Below are 23,056 nucleotides of genomic sequence, written 5' to 3'. Positions count from 1 at the left end.
TTGGACTTCTACGAGCCTGGATATGTACTAGGTTTCTTCGATCTGTGGAGGTTTGATGGGTTTGTGGGTGTGTCCGTACGTTGTATGGAAAATGGGAAGGGAAAGAGAACTCAGGATAGGGGGTACAGGGCAAGGGAAAGGATGTGGGTGCAGGTTAGTGTGTGTGGCCCAAAACATGCCAACAAGGAACCCAAAACAACCACAAAACGTAAAGGAAACGCACTAGGGGTAAAACTGTCTTTTCACGCGTACGTTTTTTAAATTCTCGGGACGGGCTGTCACATGGATTCCCATAAATAATAAAAATGTAGTCATATATTATTATATATTTTTTATTGTGCATGAATTTCTCTATATATATATATATGTATATGCATATTACGTATAAATATATGTTTAGAGATTATAGTTACCTACACATTTGTATAGATACATTCGTACCAAAGCGTAAGTATCGATACATTCGTACCGAAACTTACATATCGATACTTCTTCTGTACCTAAAAGTAAAATAAAGTACCTAAAATTATGTACTGATATATTCATATAAATTATGTACTGATATATTCGTACCGAAATACCGAAACTTATGTAATGATACTTCCATACCTAAGAATAAAATAAAATACCAAAAATTATGCATATAAATTATTTTTTGTTTTGTTGTTGAATTTTTTATTAATAATAATTTGAATTTTGAACGAATATAATAATTTGAATTTCGAATGAATTTGTATCATATTGAAGCACAAAAAATATACATTAATTATAATTGAGTAAAGAATTTCGAATAGTAAGTTTATAAATAATAATAATGTGCTATAATTACTTCAATATGATAAGTTTTATTTAAAACTTATATTAGATTTTGAAAACCCAGGTTAAAATCTAAGGCCTAAATTTAAAAAACCCCAACGGTAAAACCTGTATCCTTTTATCAACCCCAACTATCTTTTTATAAGCTGGGGAAATGGTCAACCTCAACTATATATCTTTTTATAGCTGGGGAAATGGTTGAATTTGGGTTGGGATGGAAGAGGGGCTTGCATTTTCCCTTTCGCAAATGGGTTCGATCAAAGTGAGAGGGTATTTTCAATGTGATCCTCGTGTGAAAAACATAATAATTAAGGGATTGCGGCGAACATCGTTGGCAATATATACCTGAACTTCCACCAATTTTCTGTTAAATAAAACAGACGTGACCATTGACTATCACATCACGAGGTTAAAGTCATCATTTTAATCCAAATGTAGAAGGCCAGGATATTGCCGTAAATTATAGTAGACTTAGGGTTCAAGTGAATTGAATTTGACGGAAAAGAGGAGGCTGGAACGACATTAAACATCACTTATCTAACATCAACTGCCACATCATGTGGCCTACAAAGTAAAACTTAAAAGATAGTCCCTCTAAAATCACATTCAAATCTACTAACCAATTTGTGCGAACTGCCCATACGGGTTACCCCTTTTCGTAGCAGCCACGTAACTCGACACATTCTTATACATCCACGAAAACGCCAGTATTGCTGCCATGCCGCACCCGCCGGAGAAAACAAGACCAGCTGCCGTCAGGAACAGGACAATCGCAGCCGGTACTAGAACCGGACTAAACAGGACCAAAACCGGGGTGGCCATGATGAGGGCCATCACTGTCCCGGTTAAAGTTAACCCGGATAACATCAAGAGCGTGATACCAGCTGCGCCCGCGGTCAGGAACTTGCCAGTCTGGCCGGCTGCGGAGGAGGAGGGGGCCAACAGCTGCCACTGGTCCTGGTCTTGGTCGTGGAGCTTTCGGGTCAGTTGTTGCTGGCGTGATTGATCGGCCATGGTGAACACAGTTGTGATCTTTCAGAATGTAACTGTTCTGATCGACGGATGAATAAATATGAGGAGAGAGGGAGGTGGATGCATCATGGGTGGACACGCGGCAGTACAAGAGGTTGGTGTTGTATGCCACGAGGTTTGTTGCATGGGTTTGAATTCATACGAGTGAAACACGTTGGTTGAAGAAAGTAATGCGTGGCATCCTTGCTCTCGTGTGCGGCGAGGGCTAGCTGGCAACTAGTGAGTTCGAGAAGGAAAAAGAACTGAGATTTCTCACCGGATATCTATGTTCAGAGCCACGAATCTAAACCTTACAATTCATATTTTGCGATCCTCACTATTATATTTTGTTGGTCCATCTCACACAAATTAGAAGCTCGAATCTTAGCTTCTCTTAATTAATCAAAATACAACACCCACAAAATTATATACCAAATTAGTTAAGGCTTTCCCTTGGTAGTTATTATTTACAAATAAGAGTTTCACGAATGTCACGTTCTTTTTCAGATTAGAAGTTTAATCTTTATCCTAAATTAAGCCTACTCAAGTGTAATCCCCACTTAATCACACTTAACGCACTAATTATTGAATTAATGAAAAGAGAGCATCTCTCCGATTTTGAGTTGAGGGCCATTTGGCATCGAGTCAGGTTAGAAAGAAAAACTTATTTACAGTAGATAGTCATTGTCCTTGGGTTCAAAACTGCAAGTTGAATTTGGATCCCGCTACGGTAGTGATTTTAACACATAGTTTTTAGAACAATGATTGGTTACTCACGGATGAGTAGGAACTATTAGGGCTGGGTTCGGTTTGAAACGGTTCGGCTTTTTACCAAAATCGAAACCGAACCAAAATTTCGGTTCAATTCAGTTCGGTTCAATTTTTTTCGGTTCGGTTTTTTCCGGTTTGGTTTCGGCCATGTTCCGTTTTATTTTTATTTTTATTTTTTGGAAAAATGAAAACAAAATTGAAATCTAAAATTTTAACATCTTCAACACAATTATAACATAAGCATTCTAACACAATGAAAATAAAGGTAGTCCTGAATCCAAATCATGTTGCTCCGTATATTTCATTGTCGTGCTCTGTATGTTTCATTAGGATTTTAACAAAATTTATAGCTGACTTTAGCTAAGTTCCACAGTGTTGCTCTATTTGTTGACTCAACAGAGTAATCAACATAATGTGACTCAGCACATACAGAAAGTGGAAAGCATCAATAATTGATCTTCATTTTAACCAAGGAAAGCCAGAAGAGCATCAGAATATATACACATATATATCAGAAACTTGAAGAGGTAAATAATACATTTGATCTCTTTAGTACACTCACAAATTTATAAATAAAAAATATACAAAAACGTATACCGACAAATTTAGATACATGCACTTAAGAATATTATCAAGGGACTAAGTATCCAGCACCAGTAGCACTATAATCAAGCATCCACCAAAATGCCAATAACACTTCCCTAAAACTAAGGTCGTTTAGTTAATTTATTGCAGCAAATACATAGGTCTACTCATTCTTTGAGTAGCCAAGTATTGTTCTATTTTTTAACTTCTCACACATCTTGTTTAATCTGACGTTGATTTCGCTTAATTTATTTAATTTGATGACCATAAATAAAGATGTGTGTGAAGGCTGAAAAAATGTGTGTTAAAGTCACTTCATTTTTTCAAATTTGGGACCTCCTTCTCTCTCCACAAATTTAGAAACCTCTCTCTCACTATTCACATTAATTCTTTTTATGCATAAAATCAAATAGTAGGCTACGTAAGTTGAAAGACAAAAAATAATTGTAAATATAAATAATTAATAAAATATATAAAATAATTAGATTTCAAGAGTTTGATAAAGTGCAAAGTTTTCTAATACAAATTTTTTTTGTACAAATTGTCCCCGCTCACCAAAATAAAATCTCTAAAATGCTCATTCAATCAGTGCATACTGGCACTTCTGATGTAAGCTACGTGTAGCCACAGTACACACGTGTAGCTACTTCTAATGTAAGCCACATGTGGTCACATAAGGCTTGTCAATCACAATCTCGACTGCAGCCACACTAATATATTGGGACTCATCGCCCCCTAGACGATGGATAGCTCAGTGACGGATTCTTGTACATTGTTCCTCGAGTTGGTGTCTTTGAGATTTTTTCTTCTTTGAGCAAATAATCATATTGCTCAACATGTTGGGCCAGCTCTTGCATATCTTGGAAGTTTGCTCCCAGGAATTTCTTCTTGTATTCCATGTCTAGACCGTTTTGGGCAATCCGAACGTATTTGACCTCAGGAAGGAGTACTCGACACCAATTCCTAGCCGATTTAAATTTGGTAAGGTATTCCATTGGTGATTCATCAAATGCCTGAGCCATTTTGGCCAAGGATGATACTGACACTTCCATCCATAGTCGATAGAATTACTCATGAAATTTCTTGTCCAATTCCCCCCAGTTTTGCGCTGAATTCGATGAAAGGTTGATATACCATGCAAATGTCGTGGCTATCAATGAGAAGTTAAACAACTGCATTTTGTGGGAATTGTTGTTGACATCTTCGCATTGGGCAGTGAATTTAGCCAAGTGTTCCAATGAGGACAAGGATGATTCCCCAGCAAAAAGGCCGAAATATGGGATTTTGAATCTTCAGGATACTCAAATCTTTCGACAAAAGCCGAGTGGGGATGGATAAATTTTATAACTTTCAGCCCCTTCTTCAAGGCGAAATCAATCATCTTTTGAACTTCATCCACGTCGATAGATGTTACTCTAATCCTCGGTCGATCTCGACCGAACGAGTATTAATTTCTCCATATGGTTTTTCCAAATCAATTGTTCTGATTCGGTTAAACTCTACATCGGCCTGCACTGGTAGCGGCATTTCTCCTCCTAGGGGAGCATTTTTCTTTAAAGAGGTGGTCTATTCTGTTTGTTGGCAAGCCTACTCTCTCAAACCTCGTAAATTAGATTCTCGAGCAACTTGTTGGTCATTGTGTGGCTCACATTTGCTATGTCTTGGTTAGTTCTTAAGCCACCTACCTCTCAACTAGTGATGTGCTCAAGTTGTCGAGATAGTTCTTCCAAAATTCATGCTTAAATGAACTACATGTACAACATTTGAGATGCTAAATTTTCAAGCAAAATTTATATTCAAAAAGCAAGAACAAAGCTTGTAACATTTACAACATTTAAATCACAAACCATGAAAAACACAAAACTCAAAATGATTCACCATACACTAGACTTAGGCTTTGATACCACTTGAAGGAAAATTGAAGGAAATTTTTTTTCTTAGCTAAGAACATGTGAGAACATTTGAACACATAGGCAAACTATTAACACATTAAAGTAGGTGTGCATTTCTAAAACCCATGACTTTCAAAGCCCAGTGAATGGTAAACCACAAGACTCTTTAACAACATTAAAGAGAAGAGAGTTTTTGAGATTCATTACCCTTGAAGCTCATCCTGTAGACATTCATTGTTTATCATCATCATCAACCAAACCATAAACTACATCAACATAAAATTATTACTCAGTAAAAGTATTCCATTTAAGTGTACAAGACAATAAGCTTACTTGCAGGATTCTCCATAAAAACTAGCAACAAGGTTCTTCTCTTCTCTTAGATTCGTAATAGTTCTCACTTTCAATAGGACTAGTGCTATATGAACATGGTAATCTGAGAAGAGGGACCAAGCTATATTTATTGTCTAAAATGATAACTGCCCCTCCTATCGTGGCAGCAGTTACATGTCAGTTTTTAGAGTTTGAAACCAACTCTAATTCAAAAGTTTGAGTTCTATTGTTTCCCTCCTCTGTAATTTATCATAATTATATTACTACAAGTCCAATATTAATATAAGTCCATTTGTTTTCTTGACATACTCTAAACTATGATTTTATTATTACTCACATCATGGAAAAAATCTAACATTCTCCCACATGAATATAATTAAACCATACAGAACATATATGTTCAAGCAAACGAAGGTGATCACCGACTTTTATTAATCATAATGACTTTTACAATCATCCACAATTACTCATCAGTTGAACTCAAGAAAACTTCATACATAATACATCATATGAGTACTCCAGAATTACAAACTGATCAAATCAAGTGAAAGCATCGCAAAATTGGAGAGCTTCAGTAGAGAGCTAAATGGTACCAGTATTGCTCCCACATTTGATTGGTCCTCTTGATACCTTTATGTATCCTTCATTATTTCTGCATTACGTAACATTCCATGAAGCACATGAAATAACCAAAAATGCAAATTGCATATAAGAAATGTTGTCTGAAGCTATACCAAACAACATAGCTTTATAAACATCAAATCATCAATATAAGTAAAGTTATCATACCTTACTCCCACATTCAAACATTATCAAGACATCCTTGCAAACCCATATTAGTTACATGTCGTTGGAAAGCTGTCACATGTAAGGCCTTTGTCAATGGGTCTGCAATCATGTTGAAAGTTCCAATATGTTCTATCTCAATTACTTTCTCCCTGACCTTGTCTTGTATTTTCAAATATTTGATGTCCATGAGCCTTGATGCCTCTGATCTTCTATTGTTTTTAGCAAAGAAAACAGCTGCAGCATTGTCACAATAGATCTTCAAAGGCTTTTCAATGCTCCTTACAACCTCCATTTCACGAATTAAGTTTCTTAGCCAATTACTTTGCTTCATTGCCTCGAAACAACCAATGTATTCCGATTCCATTGTTGACACAGCCTTTGTAGTTTGCTTCTTACTCCTCCATGAGACTGCACCTCCACACATCATAAAAATATATCCACTTGTTGACATCCTATCATCCACACAACCACCTAAGTCGGCATCAGTGTAGCATACCACTTCCAAATTTTCTACTACATGAAACCCCAAAACATAATCTCGGGTCTTCTTCAAGTACCTTAGAACTTTCTTTCCTGCATTCCAGTGTGCCACACCGGGATTCGATTGAAATCTCCCTAAGACACTCAATGCAAAAGCCAAGTCTGGTCTAGTGCATACTTGTGCATACATCACACTTCCCACTAATGAAGCATAAGGCTTACTTTTCATGTCTTCAATCTCAAGGTTTGTAACTGGACACTGAGCCAAGGAAAGTTTATCTCCTTTGCCTATAGGTACATCACCATTGCTGCAATTTGCCATGTTGAATCTCTTAAGAACTTTGTCAATATAGTTCTTTTGAGAAAGACCAATGGTTCTCCTTGACCTATTCCTCACAATTTCAATGCCCAAAACAAAGTGTGCTTCACCCAAATCTTTCATGTCAAAACTGTTAGATAACATACTTTTGGTTTCATTAAGCAATTGAACACTTGAACTAGCCAAAAGTATGTCATCAACATATAAAACAATGAAGATGAAATCTGATCTTATCAACTTCATATATATACAGTTGTCAATTTTATTTTCTACAAAGCCAAGTGAAGTCACTACCTGATCAAATTTCTTGTACCATTGTCTAGAGGCTTGCTTAAGTCCATAGATCGACTTATTGAGCTTGCATACATAACTCTATTTCCCCCTTTCAATGAATCCCTGTGGATGTTTCATATAAATGGTTTCATCAAGATTGCCATTCAGAAAAGCAGTTTTGATGTCCATTTGATGCAACACAAGGTCAAAGTGAGCTGTGAGAGCCATGATGACTCTAAAGGAATCCTTGGTGGAAATAGGTGAAAATGTTTCTGTGTAGTCCAGTCCCTCTTTCTGTGTAAAACCTTTAGCCACCAACCTGGCCTTATGTCGTTCAATATTCCCATTGCTGTCTTTTTTGGTCTTAAACACCCATTTGTTCCCGATTGGCTTTATATCATTTGTTCCTTCAACCAAGCTCCAGACACCATTTGCTTTCATGGAATTCAACTCATCTTGCATGGCAGCATGCCATAAGGAGGCTTGTGGACTTTCTATGGCCGCATTATATGTGGTGGGATCATCAACATCACCAAAATCATACTCTACTTCGTTCAAATAGGTCACATAATCATTTGATAATGCTGACTTTCTGGTTCTTTGTGATTTCCTAAGAGGAACAGCTGCCTGCATCAGTGTTGTTGGATTAGAGGATTCTGCATGTCCACTTGAGATTGGTGGTGTTGCTGCATGTTGACTTGAAATTGCTTGAGGGATCAACATTTCGTCAATGTCGTGAACGACATCTTGATGCTCATGCATTGGAGTAAGTTGCTCACGGACCTGTGAAAGTGCACTATTTGATGGAATAGTTGTTGGCAAAGTTAGAACACTCGTACCATTTGTAGATGACTGATTATTCTCTTCCATTTGTTCAAACACATAACTATTCCTTGAATGGGAGTACAAAGCTCCACCATCTTCAATGAACTTGGCATTGTTGCTCTCTGCCAAACGAGTGTGCATTAGGGCAATAAAAACGATAGCCCTTGGATTTCTCAGGATACCCTACAAAGTAACAACTTGTAGTCCTCATATCCAATTTCTTCTCATGGGGATTGTATAAACGAGCTTCACATCGACAACCCCAGGTATGGAAATGTGAAAAAATGGGCGTCCTTCCTGTCCAAAGTTCAAAAGGAGTTGAACAAACAGCTTTACTTGGTACACGATTTAATATGTAATTAGCTGCTCTTATAGCCTCTCCCCAAAGAAACTCAGGGAGTTGTGAATGGGAAAACATACTCCTAACCATCTCCTTTAAGGTTCGATTTCTACGTTCTGCAACTCCATTTTGGGAGGGCGTACTAGGTGTAGTATACTGAGCAACTATGCCTTCTTGTTGCAAATACATGGCAAATGGTCCCTTTTGTTGGCCAGCTTCTGTAAACCTACCAAAATATTCTCCTCCACGGTCTAATCTTACAACCTTAATGTGTTTTTCCAATTGTTTTTCCACTTCAAGTTTAAAGATTTTAAAACAATTCAAAACCTGTGTTTTTTCAGAAATCAAATAAAGATATGTATACCGAGAGAAATCATCTATAAAAAGCATAAAATAAGAGTTGCCACAAATTGTTCTAGTTGGAAATGGACCACAAACGTCAGTATGAATAATTTCTAAAAGATCATTGCTTCTCTTCGAATTTGACTTGTTATTTGATGAAGTGGTTTTACCCTTATAACAGTCAATACAATTTTCTAAGTCGTGAAAACTTAGATTTGGCAATGAACCTGATTTCACCAATCTCATCATTCTCTCCTTAGATATATGCCCAAGTCTCCTATGCCATAACATAGAAGAATTATCATTAGTGAGCATTCTCTTTGAGGCTGAATGACTAACATTATGACATTCATGAAAATAGGTACACTGGATCTGCCAAAGATCAGAATTAAGAGAAGCATAACCCAACAAATTATCCAACTGATCCTTTAAATAAAAACGAATACTTAAGTCATCACCAACATATGAAAAACCATCTTGTACAAACTTAGTAGCTGACAACAAATTCCTTCTCATTGAAGGTACATAAAGGACATTATTTAACACCAAAACATAACCCGAAGAGAGTTTTAACATAACTTGACCAACAGACTCAACATTGACACGACTTCCATTTCCAACATAAACACTGTAATGCTCCTTATTTTGGCTCTCTTGGCTTTGAAATCCCTGTAAAGAATTGGTTATATGCATGGAACAGCCGGTATCAAACCACCAAGAATTTTGAGGAATAAAAACCATGTTTGATTCTACTGTTACAAAAACATTTATTTGTTTTATACCTTTCTTAATGAGCCATGCTTTGAATCCTGCACAATCCTTCCTTAAGTGCTCGAAAGAATTGCAATGATGACACCTCTTGAAGTGGGGTTTATTTATCTTAAGACTAGAACTCGTGGAAGGAGTATCACCTTTATTAGGTCCTGCAGAATTTGAACCATGTTTCTTTGACCCTTGTGCAGCATTTGGTTTGGAACCTGTGTAATTCGACTTCCCTTTGTCAAACTTAGAAGTTCCAGTAGCTTTATTCTTTCCTTTTCTAGCATGAATCAGATTGACGCTGTCAATTTTTTACTTCTTCATTCTTTCTTCTTCTTGGCAGCAGATGGAAATCAGTTCAGTGATATTCCATGTTTCCTTCTGAGTATTATAGCTCACCTTAATTTGCTCATAATCATTTGGCAGTGAGAATAAAGCTAAATGAACAAGGAATTGGTCAGCTATGGCAATGTCCATTGCATTCAGTTTGTTAGAGAGGTTGACAAGTTTGAGCAAATGCTCTCTAACACTCCCAACGCCATCATGCTTAGCATTGATTAACTCTGAAAGATAAACACCAGTCTCAGCCTTATCAGACCTTTTAAACTTTTCCTCAATCTGGGCCATGTACGACTTGGCCAAGTCACACTTTGGAATACCACCCCGAATATGCTCCTCCATTGCATTTTGCATGATTAACAGTGACATTTGATTAGCCCTTTCCCATTTGGCAAATGTCTCCTTTTCTGCAGCAGTACTATCTTCAGTCAAGGCTGTTGGTTGAGGCTGGGAGAAAGCAACGTTGAATTCAAGCATCCCCAGATGCATTTCAATTTGTTGCTTCCAAGTCTTAAAGTTATTGCCGTTAAGTTTCTCAATGTTCATCAAGTTGAGCATATTGAAACCTACAATTTTTTATAGAAATTTGATTCGAAATTCATGAGTTTTGTGACAAAGAAAAGAAACTTAATATTCTTTGTCATCCAACAACTATAGAACCAGTCACACTTTTGAGCAAGAAACTGTCTATATATATATACAAAAGATGAATTTCCAATCATGCACAGCAAAACATAAACACTGGAAGTTATGTAAATACAATGCCTTTAGGCAAGTAGGGTTACAGACTTTGCAAGTTCCATGTTTCACTGTACAATAATTCATAGCTAGTCCCAGTAGATTATTTCTTTGGAAAGTTCTCTACTTGATAAAGCATACAAATTATAACCACTTTACTACATTGAAACTGTAAAACCTTAATAGTATGCATATCACTTTGGTGACTCATTCATGTCGTTTTGCAGATTCATCAACAGATAGTATAAATATTTATATATTGCCCTCAAATGAACAATTTCAATTTGTTCTCATTTGATTAGAACTCAAGCAACCAATTTAGAAAAAATTATAATGACACAGAATGCTCATTGTAGCAGTTAATTCATCAGATTGCAGTAATATTGGTTGCAGTATAAAACACAAGGAAAGATTTAATAATCTTGCAGCGGATCATGAATTAAATCGAAATATATCATTGTCAGTATGAGTTTATTGTTTCAGATTGACCGGCTCTGATACCACATGTAGACATTCATTGTTTATCAACATCATCAACCAAACCATAAACTACATCAACATGTATTACTCAGTAAAAGTATTTCATTTAAGTGTACAAGACAATAAGCTTACTTGCAGGATTCGCCATAAAAACTAGCAGCAAGGTTCTTCTCTTCTCTTAGATTCGTAATAGTTCTCACTTTCAATAGGACTAGTGCTATATGAACATGGTAATCTGAGAAGAGGGACCAAGCTATATTTATTGTCTAAAATGATAACTGCCCCTCCTATCGTGGCAGCAGTTACATGTCAGTTTTTAGAGTTTGAAACCAACTCTAATTCAAAAGTTTGAGTTCTATTGTTTCCCTCCTCTGTAATTTATCATAATTATATTACTACAAGTCCAATATTAATATAAGTCCATTTGTTTTCTTGACATACTCTAAACTATGGTTTTATTATTACTCACATCATGGAAAAAATCTAACACATCCTTGTTTACACAAGGGATTCACCTAAGCGGAGGGCCTTCAAGTCACCTCCTAGCTCCTTGAATCTTCCTTGTGATTTTTCTTCCTTTTGAATCTCCTTTGCTCCTTGAGGATGTGAGGAAAGGAACTCCAAAAAGTTCCAAAGGTTTGGTACCTCTAAGTCTCCACACCAAAGATGTAGTGTGAAGAGAAGATGGATGACTTAAAGAGATTTTAGATGCTAGTAAAAGTCTCCCTAAGTGGCCGGCCTCTATAGAGAAAAAGGGAGAAAAGTTTCTCTTCTTTGCCTCAAAAAAACCCTAGTGAGAAAAAGCTATAAAGATAACTTTATACTACCTCACATGTGAGTGGCAAACTTGCAATTAACCTAAGTTTGCTACCACTTACCCTTGCCCGGTTTTGACTTTGTTTTTGGGTTAATTTCCATTTAGTTTTAGTTGTCACACAACCTAAACTCAATGGGCCTTGTGGACCAAAAACCCTTTTGGGCCCCGAAACCTAAAACCAACTTAAAAACCATTACGAACCTTTCGTAAGATTAATTAACTAATTAATTAATCTTGACCATTCTCAATTAAACTATTTAATTGCTTATCCATCTCATTTATATTTCTTCACTTTCATCCTCACTCGGTGTGCGATCCATTAGGTTCCAATTAGCAAGGCAGTGGATGATTGTTACTCTTAACGATCGACTGTGAATTGAAACTACATTTCAATTCTCCCTTTGATGAAGATTAATGTTTGCTAATCTTCAGGGCTTCCACAAACCATGAGTGACATCTAACAGTATGTCATGGCTACCCAAGCTAAGTAGAAGTGGTTGGAGAACCTATCCAGTTACAATTACAATGCAATATGATCATTCTCTAATACAATACTCTTAATCACATTGTTTGAGTGATAGTTTGTTTTTTGTCTACTATTCAATGTGATACTTGTCTTAAATGATTCAATTGAATATGATTTGGAGCAAACTTCCTAAGTCATATTCGTATACTTTGGCTAAAGACTCCCGAATCATATCTCAGAGTATTCTCCCTCCACCATGGAAGGTTAGAGATCCCTTGTTGTGCATTCATATGCCTACATGACTAGATAGCTTGACCCCAACAATGTCGTGGACACTCTCGATGGAATGCCTTTGACATGATCAAAGATCAAGGACCTAACCATTAGACATCTATGATGCCTTAGGTCAAAGGACTACTTTGCATATTGCAACTTACGCGCTCTTACATGACATGTATGTTCAAACTCGCTTTTGATCGTGGTTCAGTGTACTCAATTAACTTTTGAGCACCTATGTGTTTGTCTTAGTGTCCAACACCAAATAACTTGAGAATAGTCATACTCATGCTTGAGTTAACATAACACATACTAACCTTAGCAGATTGTCAATGTCCAATTGGCAATCCTATGGCTAGGAACATTTTAGGAATGAACATAAAAGAAATGTCTCGTTAATCTAACTTACTTAGATCACTTCTCTCTTAGATTAAATACATTCATTTGATTCCCTTATTCCTACACATAATACAATAAATAGTGATCAACAATAAGCTTTACCCTTCGTTAAACATATAAAAATTTAACACAATAAGTATTTCAAAAGCTATTGCATCAAATGAGTGGCTTTGTGAGCATACTTCCAACAACATAATCCTATGAAATCCATCACTTATCAAAATCTATTAAAATACTCTCAAATCCTTTCGAGATTCATAAATTCAACCCTAAAAACCACTTACAAATAAAAATAAAATGACATTTAGACTGATCTTTTAAAATATATATTATAATCACCTGTGACTTACATAATCTCCCTAACATCACTTCCCACCATTATATGCCTAATTGTGTGAACTGCCCATACGTGTAACTCGTGTGAAAAACCTAATAATTAAGGGTTTGCGGTGAACATCGTTCGCAATTTAGGGGTTCAGGTTGGGGGTACAAACCTGAACTTCTGCCAATTTTCTGTTAAATAAACAAACATGACTATCACATCATAAGGTTAAAATTATCATTTTAATCCAAATTTAGAAGGCCAGGACATTGCCGTAAATTATAGTAGACTTAGAGTTCAAGTGAATTGAATTTGATGGAAAAGAGAAGGCTGAAATGACATTAAACATCATTTATCTAACATCAACTGCCACATCATATGACATAGAAAGTAAAACTTAAAAAGATAACCTCTCTAAAATCACAATCAAATCTACAAACAAATTTGTACGAACTGCCCATACGGGTTACCCCTTTTCTTAGCAGCCACATAACTCGACACGTTCTTATACATCCACGAAAATGCCGGTATTGCTGCCATCCCGCACCCGCCGGAGAAAACAAGACCAGCTGCCGTCAGGAACAGGACAATCGCAGCCGGTACTAGAACCGGACTAAACAGGACCAGAACCGGGGTGGCCATGATGAGGGTCATCACTGTCCCCGTGAAAGTTAACCCGGATAACATCAGGAGGGTTATACCAGCTGCGCCCGCGGTCAGGAACTTGCCAGTCTGGCCGGCTGCGGAGAAGGAGGGGGCCAAGAGCTGCCACTGGTCCTGGTCTTGGTCGTGGAGCTTTCTGGTCAGCTGTTGCTGTCGTGATTGATCGGCCATGGTGAACACAGTTGTGATCTATCAGAATGTGAAGTGTTCTGTCGACGGAGAGACGAATAAATATGAGGAGAGAGGGAGGTGGATGCATCATGCGTGGAAATGTGGCAGTACGTACAAGAGGTTGGTGTTGTATGCCAGGTCGTTTTGTTGCATGAGTTTGAATTCATACGAGTGAAACTCGTTGGTTGAAGAAAGTAATGCGTGGCATCCTTGCTTTCTCTTGTGTGGCTAGCCATAGTTTTAACTTGGATTACCCACAATGACTAACTTCAACAATATTCCATTATATTGCTTAATGATTGAAAACGAATTTCAGATCCATATTTTACAGGTCACGTTCTGGTTCGATTTTTGATTGCTAGTGAATCACATGATGATGGTGAGTGGAAGTTGAAATGCCTTTATAAATCTTTTCGACTCCCAAAAAAGTAAACTGTTGTGACGAAACCACTAATTAATCATCTTTTTATTAATTAAAAACTATATTTTGTGATATTGAATCCTTTTATAACAATTAGATCTTAATGTTTAAATTTTGACTGTTCAATTTTCAAAATGCTAAATAACCATTTCAATTGAGAAAAATAACTTTTAATAACATGAAAGATATATCAAGGTGTTCAATGATGAAGAACATCATCAACTAAGTCCACAATTTTGAGTCATTCCCTTTCTAATTACGTATTCAAATTAGGAGCCATTTTCGACACATGCAAGTTCCGACCTTCCAAAAATCTCGAGCGTTCCGATCTGTCCAAAAGAAGCCTACTTGGGGTGATTGTCACCTTCTAACTTTCACAGTCAGTGACGCTAGCAAGACTCGATACTAATACGCTCCTCATCCGAATTAAGAAACAGGCACCGTCGATTTTAGTAAGTCCCGCAAGATTCACAGGACTATAATCTACACGGTAACAGGTAATTACTTCCTAAATTTTGAAAAGTCCTAGACAAAAGCCAGAGCGGGAGGACCACGTGGCGACGACAACTGGGAATTCGACCGTTGCGAAGTGCTTATTCAATCCCTTCTTTAGCATTTCCCTTTCCTTCAATCTTTCTCCCTCTGTCATTCTTTCTCTATCTGTCTCCCCCTCTCTCTCTTCTCTCTCATGGCGATTGCTGCGGAGAACCAGGTCCCCCAAGAGAAGGTGAGAGTTAAAGAAACCCCCCCCAAGTTTCAATTTTTTTTTTTTTTTTTTTTTTTTTCAAGGCGTTAGGGGTTTTTGAATCCCCCAATTCGAATTCTAGGGTTTTCATTTCTTTTCGATCCTATGAAGATAATGGTTTCTTTAGGTTTATGTGAATTTTGAGATTGCATTTTTAAAATTCGAATTTTGACTCTAGGGTTTTCTGATTCGAAGATTTAGGAATCTGGGGTTGGTCAATTAGCTTCAATTTTCGAGAATTTAAAATGCTCATTGGTGAAAATTTTATTTATTTATTTCTTTCTTGATTTTTTTATTTTATGTGGATTTTGAAAAATGGGTTCGGTTTTAACTTTCAACAGGCATCTTCGGAGGTTTCGGCGACGGAGACAAGAAGATGGACGCTCAACGATTTCGATATCGGAAAGCCTCTCGGCCGAGGAAAGTTTGGTCACGTCTATTTGGCAAGAGAGAAGAGGGTATGTTCCTTTTCTTCTTTTTTATGGGCATGCATTTTGCAAATTTTGATTTTCTCCAGCTGCTATTTATTTTTTTGTTTGGTACTTGTGCTCAATTCATGGATATTAGGTGTTTCGATCTTGGTTGGTTTGTTTTGGTGAAGGAATTAATCTTTTATGGGTTCCGACTTGTATTTCGTTCTTGATCTGTCGTTTCTTTGGTTGTTGTGAAGTTTGGCATGAATAGGAAGATCTAATGAAGATTTTGGTTTACAATATGCATTCTTATAAGTTTGCCTAGATTCAATTGTGTACCCAATTTGATCTGTATGTATCCTTTGAACAGAGCAATCACATCGTCGCACTCAAAGTCCTCTTTAAGAGCCAGCTGCAGCAGTCTCAGGTTGAACATCAGCTTCGTCGTGAAGTTGAGATACAAAGTCATCTTCGACATCCCAATATCCTACGCCTCTACGGCTACTTTTATGATCAGGTATATTACTCCTAAGCTACTTATTTTTCAACATCTTAAACCTGTATTACTCAGTGGAAGGAAGGTTTTTTACCCTTTCTTTGGAATGTATTTATTGCAGAAACGAGTTTATTTGATATTAGAATATGCTGCTAAAGGTGAACTGTACAAGGAACTACAGAAGTGTAAATACTTTGGTGAAAGACGTGCTGCCACTGTAAGTTGTTTTCATGTGGTGTTTCGTAATTCATTTACATTTGTGCTTTGACATAAATACTTTACCATGTTAGGTCATTTATCTTTTAAAATTGGGCTAGAATTCTGATGTGTGTATGTATGTTGTATTGGCAGTATGTTGCATCATTAGCCCGCGCCCTTATATACTGCCATGGAAAGCACGTAATTCATAGAGATATCAAACCAGAAAACCTACTCATTGGTGCACAGGTACTGACTGCCATCCATGCTTTTATATGTTTCTCTACATTTTCCAATACGTATATGATGTTCATTGAATCAATGTGGATCTCCTTTGATAGGGTGAACTCAAGATAGCAGATTTTGGGTGGTCAGTGCACACATTCAACCGCAGGCGGACCATGTGTGGCACTCTTGATTACCTCCCTCCTGAGATGGGTATGTTAATAGAAGACACTGTTCTTATGCAAATGATAGAAGGACTTGTCTTTATTCACCATATAAACTGTATCATTTTTTTGGAACAGTGCCTGTCCAAACTGATCATCTTTCGCATCCATTTCTTATCGTTGTGTAACTTTTATAGAAAACCATTTATAGCATTATTCTGTGAAAAACAACCCAACTATATCTACTACCTTACGAACACTTCTGGGCTTGTGAAATTTGTCATCAAACAGTGGAGAGTGTAGAGCACGATGCTAGTGTGGATATCTGGAGCCTTGGCATCCTGTGCTATGAGTTCCTATACGGAGTCCCACCTTTCGAGGCCAAGGAGCATTCAGACACATATAGAAGGTAAAATGTAGACTACAAAATGATTAAAGTTCGCAAAATAGCTTTTGTTATCACCTAATGTCCTATTCCCCATGTAACTTGTATGAGTGAGTGGTGAGGAATTCTGCATAGAGTGACATCCATTTTACGCTAACACCAATCTTAAGATGCGAATTTTCCCAACAGGATATGGTACATGGCTAATACTGCTCTTCTATTTGTCTTCACAGGATTGTGCAAGTGGATCTGAAGTTTCCTCCGAAACCAATTGTCTCTGCTCATGCAAAGGACCTCATTAGTCAGGTTTTTGCCCTCATTTTGTGTACTTAAATTCGAGTATTCGGTAATCTTTGTCGCTTCAAAATAAAGGGGTTATTAGTAATGCCTGAATTTTTTCGCTTCTAAATGCAGATGCTTGTCAAGGATTCTGCTCAACGCCTGCCGTTACACAAGCTTCTTGAACATCCATGGATTGTTCAGAACGCCGAGCCCTCTGGCGTATATAGGATATAATCCGCCAAGCCAGATACCGTCGAATTCCTAATGGAGGAGATAATGGCAGTAGATTTTTATGTTCTATGAGCATCTCAACATTGTTTTTCTAGTCGGCCAACTTTGTGATGCAATACTTCCTTGTATGAATCTATTGATATAAATTTGTTTGTTAATAAAAATTCTTTGTTTTGCACAACATGAGTTCCTTGTTAGATCATTACTACGCATTGAAAGCCTGAAACTGCTCACTAAAACTTACATGTAAAGGGGTCGCAACCACGCTATTTCTACGCCTCCCATCACGGGGTCACCCTGGTTACAGGTAAGTTATTCTCCACTCGGTCCATTTTTGGATATGAAAATAAATAAAATTTGAATACAACACTGATCCAACAGAGTGAAGTTCTGATACATCTTCGTACAGCTTGCTTAATTAAAAAACTTTAGATACAGGCGAACAATCAATGGTCTTATATCTTCCATCATCCCCAATTTGGGGATGGTACATCAATCATCATCTGACTAAGGATTATAACTTAGACGTGCTAAAGAGAAGAGCCGCATGCATGTTTTCATGACATGGTAGGGATGTCTTTTGTTGCGAACTTGCTATCTTTACAGTTTTCCCCTTCCAACATTTGGGTTGGAGGCTCTTCCTCTTCTAGGACTTCCTTGACGTCTTTAGGGTTCAAGAAACTCGGTTGGTTGGTTGAAGAAAGGAGTCGCGCCCACATCCTATCAGTAATCACAACCTTGTTCTGCTTCTCTGTAATATGCTGCATATCGAAAATCAAACAGATCAATCACTGATGGGTCTTCATTTTAAACTGTTCGGATCAACATTTCTATTGGGATATATATCTCATGAAATTGAAGAAGATGCAGTTGAAGGCGAAAATAAGAAGCGATAACCATGTAAGAGATGGGGAACCTACATTGAAAGGAATATAAGAATGCCTTCCATTGACAGGCCCACATGTGAAGCCTGTGTACCCTGCCATTGCTCCATGAACAGCACTTTGAGCAAGGAGTGTGCAGTAGACATTGTCGGCTGCATTGCTTGGAATAGCCCTGATCATGTATGTTGGATCTGGAAAAACAATTTGACTGGTTAGATGCTATTCCATACATAGTTTTGGTGAATTTTTGAATGGGGAAACAGAAACAATTAGAGAAATCTACGGCTGCTGACCTATATACTTAAGATTAATGGCAAGCTTCTGTTGTCTTCCGAAGTGACTCTGAAACATAAGCCAACAACCGTTAATCAAACAAAGGAAATTTAAACAGATTCTTTAGTAATATATCTGCACCAGCTATCAACTCCTCAGTTGCCAGTCGCAGATGAGATTTTTACTTGCAAATGGAGAAGAACAACTTGTAACTTTTATGACAGTAGATTCTTAGATAAAGAGAAAATTGATATGATATGCTGAAAATAAAGCGGGGAGAAAAGATTGCACGGGATACCTTTATCCTCTGAGAAATCCATAGCCCAACATCTTTAAGTAGCTTGTTTCCTGAGGCATCCTGCTGGTTCATGGATTGCAAGCTCTCTGACAGTAGATCTTGTCCTGCACCCTCAGCTATCACAATAACCATATGCCCATTTTCTTTTAGTCTTTTTTCAATGTACTCAAAAAGTCCACCTTTCCCTTCAAGATAGAAGGGAGACTCTGGAATCAAACAACAGTCCACATCTCGGCTGGCAAGTGTAGCATACATAGCTATGAAACCTGCATCAGGAATTCCAGTTTAAACGGAAAGCTGTACAAGGCTGGTAGCAAAACATAACTAGTGCGAATAAAATTCTGCAATTTCTTCCTAATTAAATATCATCGATTAGGACACGTATTTCCATGAGTCTATGACATTAAACATGTTTAGGCGCATTGTGAGAATACTTACCACTGTAGCGTCCCATTAGCTTCACAACACCAATACCGTTCTCAATACTTTCAGCTTCAACATGAGCTGCATTAATGGCACGTTGAGCCTCCTCAACCGCAGTATCAAAGCCAAAAGATCTGTCTATGACCTGAATGAAGAAAATAAAATTACTGCCCGAAACAATGAAAGCAGAAACCAAAATTAGATCATATGTTCTGTATAAGAAATACCGGAATGTCATTGTCTATGGTTTTCGGAATTCCTGCAACAGAAACTTTGAGGCCACGCCGCCTAATTTCCTGCACAATGAAAACTAAACTGCTAAAGAAATAGTTCTGACATTAGAACAATGACGAGTAAATTCTAATTTCAATAGCAAATAAACAAATGAGATTGTAACATACAGATCATCAAACAAGTCAGAAACAGTTAAGCATGGAGTTATTCTTTAGTAAGAGTAGCCACGAGTGGCACCTTTATGCCAATGTATCAAACTTTCATATTTTCGTGGAGAGTAGTTTTACCTCATATATGACAGCTGCTCCTTTTTGAGTTCCATCACCTCCGATTATGAAAACCTGTATCACAAAACGCATGCTATGAGAATTTGTCTCCGTGCCTTGTCTGTGAGATATTATGTTTGAATTTACGATATATATAGCTAATATGACGCAGAACAATAGTTGAGAAGAACAAATCCTTACTTGATTAATTCCACGATCCTGAATGCTGTCAACTATCTTTCCGGTATCATGTCCTCCTCGCGATGTACCAATGATAGTACCACCACGTTTGTGGATGTCATTGACAACCTTGGGTGTCAAGGTAACGGTGTTTCGGGCATAGAAACCCTTGTATCCTCCCTAATACATGTAATTGTATAATTTGTTAGTATGACAAACTGAACCTCAAGAAATGTCAACATACATTCATGTCCAATTTACAAAAGGAATAACAGACTATTTTCTTTTTCGATGTCAAAAACCAAATTGAACCTCGAGATTATGTTAATGTAAACACTCACGTCTATCCCAAGAACCTTCGAAACACCATACATGTGATAAAGTCCACACACAATTTCCCTGATCACGGTGTTGAGTCCCGGGCACAAACCACCACATGTTACAATACAAGCGTGAACTTCAGCCGGGTCGAAATAAACCTGAACCAAACCAAAACACATGAATGCATGTCACTCAAATACAAACACATTTCATAGTATTGTTACTTTGGTAGCAATTAGAGAGCAAAAATGTGATACCTTCTGACGTGGTCCTGCTCGCCGGAAGTGAGTCCCCCTCGGACTATCCGTGTGAACAACAATCTGTAAGCCAGAGGAAAACCATAGCATTTCAAGCTCACATTTACAAATAACAACCAATCCCAAAAACTGTTAAATTTTAAAATATATATATATTAAATAAACAGAATTTAATTGACATTATACAAAAATAATACAGAATGTGATCTACCCTCTATATGAAATTAGATTAATACATTGATTATTATTATTTTTGAATAATTTATAAAATTAAGAAAAGGGTAATTACCTTTTGAGCAACGGTGTCATCGACGTGAACAAAATACTGCCTAAAAAAAAAGTAAGATCACAAAAGAGTCAGTCTTTTGCAATGAATCAAACACCAAACAAAAGCAGAAATCATGGGTATGGATTAAATTTACGTACTTTACAACTGAATAAGCAGGATTGGATCTCAACGGATTGGGATAAGTCTGTACCCGCAACCAAACACCCCCCAAAACAAATCGATTAAATTCAGAAAATAAAAGCAAATGCAGATTTAAAAATCGAAAAAAAAGGGAAGCGAGGAAATTTACAGGAAGATCGGACAAGTAATCGGAGAGATGGGGGACGTCTTCGAGCACGTAGCCGAAGTCGCCCTTGACCACCTTCATCTGCACGTTTCCGGCGGGACACATTGCCTTCGAGGCGGGTTTCAAATCGCCCATCTGTAGTTATTTGTCGAATTTTATTCTCTGTAGAAAAATGTATGTAATTCGAAGGAAGCAGAAAAAATATCGGAGTGTAGGGATAGTTGAAGGAGGGAAGTTGATATGGTAAATTGCATTATGTGGAGGGTATTTATATTCCGCAATGATTGGGCCCGCGAGGGACGGAGCGCGTAGTCAAATATCGGGAATGTGTTAGCGACGCCGTATTGAGGATGGTCAATTCGAGCGGTGGGAGTTTCTGGAAAGCGGAAACAGGTGGCGGGATTTCGGTGGCGGTAAAAGGAAAGGACTTTTCGTTTTGTGAGGGAAATCAGGGGGCCGGTTTAGTTAGTCGTAATTGTCCGCTTTAGGCACCTGGTTTTGAAATAGTGTGTAAATTAATGGGCTTCGCATCTGTTTTTTGAACCGGGTGGCTTTGCATAGTGCCGAATGAAATTTTTGTTTCTGACCACTTTTCTAAAAATGCTAGTCTAGCACCGTCCATGTTCTGTTTAGATATCATTTGGTAACTCTTCCGATTAGTTCTTAGGCGTTTGAAAATCAAGAAAATGCGCTTAGACACGTTGAAGCGTCCTGCTAGCACATCTAAATTCGGTTAGGTCGCGATCCTAACTTAAACAAAACATCGATAACTTTCATTTTGAATTTTAATTTTTCAATAAAATGTAAAATAATTGTCGAATACTTGAATGAACACTCATTTTATGCTTGTTTCCCATGTTTTCAATATGTTCTAATACTTTATAATTTATATGTTATTTTATTTTGCAATTTATATATCTCAATCTAATGATTTATGTTTTTAAAGTATAAACAGACACTCATTTATATCATATATAATAAATTTTTTTAAATCAATCTAGTCTGCCTATATGCCCCCATCTAGTGGTCTACGTGCTAAATGTCACATCCCAGCCCGAGCCCCCACCACATCTCGGGCTCGACTCCACCATAACACGATATTGTCCGCGTTGGGCCCCTACCACACCCTCACGGTTTTGTTTCTTGGAATTCACACAAGAACTTCCCAGTGGGTCACCACTCCTAGGATTGCTCTTGCGCGAACTCTTTTAACTTCGGAGTTCCAATGGAACCCGAAACCAGTGAGCTCCCAAAAGGCCTCGTGCTAGGTAGAGATGAGAATATACATATAAAGCTAAGATGATCCACTCCCCTAGGAGATGTGGGATGTCACAATCCACCCTTCTTGGGGGCTCGACGTCCTCGTCGGCACACTTCCGTCCAGGGATTGGCTCTGATACCAAATTGTCACATCTCACCCTGGGCCCCCATCACATACCGGGCTCGACTCCACCGTAGCACGATATTATCCGCTTTGGGCCCCTACCACACCCTCACGGTTTTGTTTCTAGAAACTCACACGAGAACTTCCCAGTGAATCATCTATCTTGGGATTGCTCTCGAGCAAACTCACTTAACC

At 37.6% G+C, this 23,056-nt stretch overlaps 5 protein-coding genes across 5 annotated transcripts; 1 reads left to right on the top strand and 4 right to left on the bottom strand.

Annotated features, from left to right (window-relative positions):
• Positions 1 to 1,431: 1,431 nt before the first annotated feature.
• LOC137716982 (oleosin Ara h 15.0101-like) lies at positions 1,432 to 1,830 on the bottom strand. The gene has a single exon (XM_068456311.2). The coding sequence runs from the start codon at positions 1,828 to 1,830 to the stop codon at positions 1,432 to 1,434; it is 399 nt and encodes a 132-aa protein (XP_068312412.2).
• Positions 1,831 to 9,565: 7,735 nt separating this feature from the next.
• LOC148695199 (uncharacterized) lies at positions 9,566 to 10,659 on the bottom strand. The gene has a single exon (XM_088698075.1). It carries the CDS (start codon positions 10,430 to 10,432, stop codon positions 9,848 to 9,850), a length of 585 nt encoding a protein of 194 aa, XP_088554201.1. The 5' UTR covers positions 10,433 to 10,659; the 3' UTR covers positions 9,566 to 9,847.
• Positions 10,660 to 13,724: 3,065 nt separating this feature from the next.
• Positions 13,725 to 14,206, bottom strand: LOC137716983 (oleosin Ara h 15.0101-like). The gene is made up of 2 exons (XM_068456312.2): positions 13,843 to 14,206; positions 13,725 to 13,738 (listed from the first exon to the last, which is right to left on the bottom strand). The coding sequence occupies exons 1-2, from the start codon at positions 14,204 to 14,206 to the stop codon at positions 13,725 to 13,727; spliced, it is 378 nt and encodes a 125-aa protein (XP_068312413.2).
• Positions 14,207 to 15,199: 993 nt separating this feature from the next.
• Positions 15,200 to 17,947, top strand: AUR1 (ataurora1). Its single transcript, XM_068456887.2, has 9 exons — positions 15,200 to 15,354; positions 15,714 to 15,830; positions 16,156 to 16,302; positions 16,403 to 16,498; positions 16,633 to 16,728; positions 16,821 to 16,917; positions 17,160 to 17,277; positions 17,487 to 17,559; positions 17,668 to 17,947. The coding sequence occupies exons 1-9, from the start codon at positions 15,316 to 15,318 to the stop codon at positions 17,767 to 17,769; spliced, it is 885 nt and encodes a 294-aa protein (XP_068312988.1). The 5' UTR covers positions 15,200 to 15,315; the 3' UTR covers positions 17,770 to 17,947.
• Positions 17,948 to 18,097: 150 nt separating this feature from the next.
• Positions 18,098 to 21,982, bottom strand: LOC137717502 (ATP-dependent 6-phosphofructokinase 6). Its single transcript, XM_068456888.2, has 13 exons — positions 21,481 to 21,982; positions 21,329 to 21,375; positions 21,192 to 21,231; positions 20,903 to 20,965; positions 20,666 to 20,803; positions 20,346 to 20,504; positions 20,166 to 20,219; positions 19,872 to 19,940; positions 19,660 to 19,789; positions 19,222 to 19,487; positions 18,944 to 18,992; positions 18,687 to 18,841; positions 18,098 to 18,527 (listed from the first exon to the last, which is right to left on the bottom strand). Exons 1-13 carry the CDS (start codon positions 21,610 to 21,612, stop codon positions 18,324 to 18,326), a joined length of 1,506 nt encoding a protein of 501 aa, XP_068312989.2. The 5' UTR covers positions 21,613 to 21,982; the 3' UTR covers positions 18,098 to 18,323.
• Between the last annotated feature and the right edge of the window lie 1,074 nt (positions 21,983 to 23,056).

This window comes from Pyrus communis, chromosome 8, assembly GCF_041283825.1.
Source record: "Pyrus communis isolate YQ-2024b chromosome 8, ASM4128382v1, whole genome shotgun sequence".
NCBI lineage: Eukaryota > Viridiplantae > Streptophyta > Magnoliopsida > Rosales > Rosaceae > Pyrus > Pyrus communis.
Note: the sequence above shows the minus strand (reverse complement) of the source record. Positions and strands in the feature narration are given on the sequence as shown.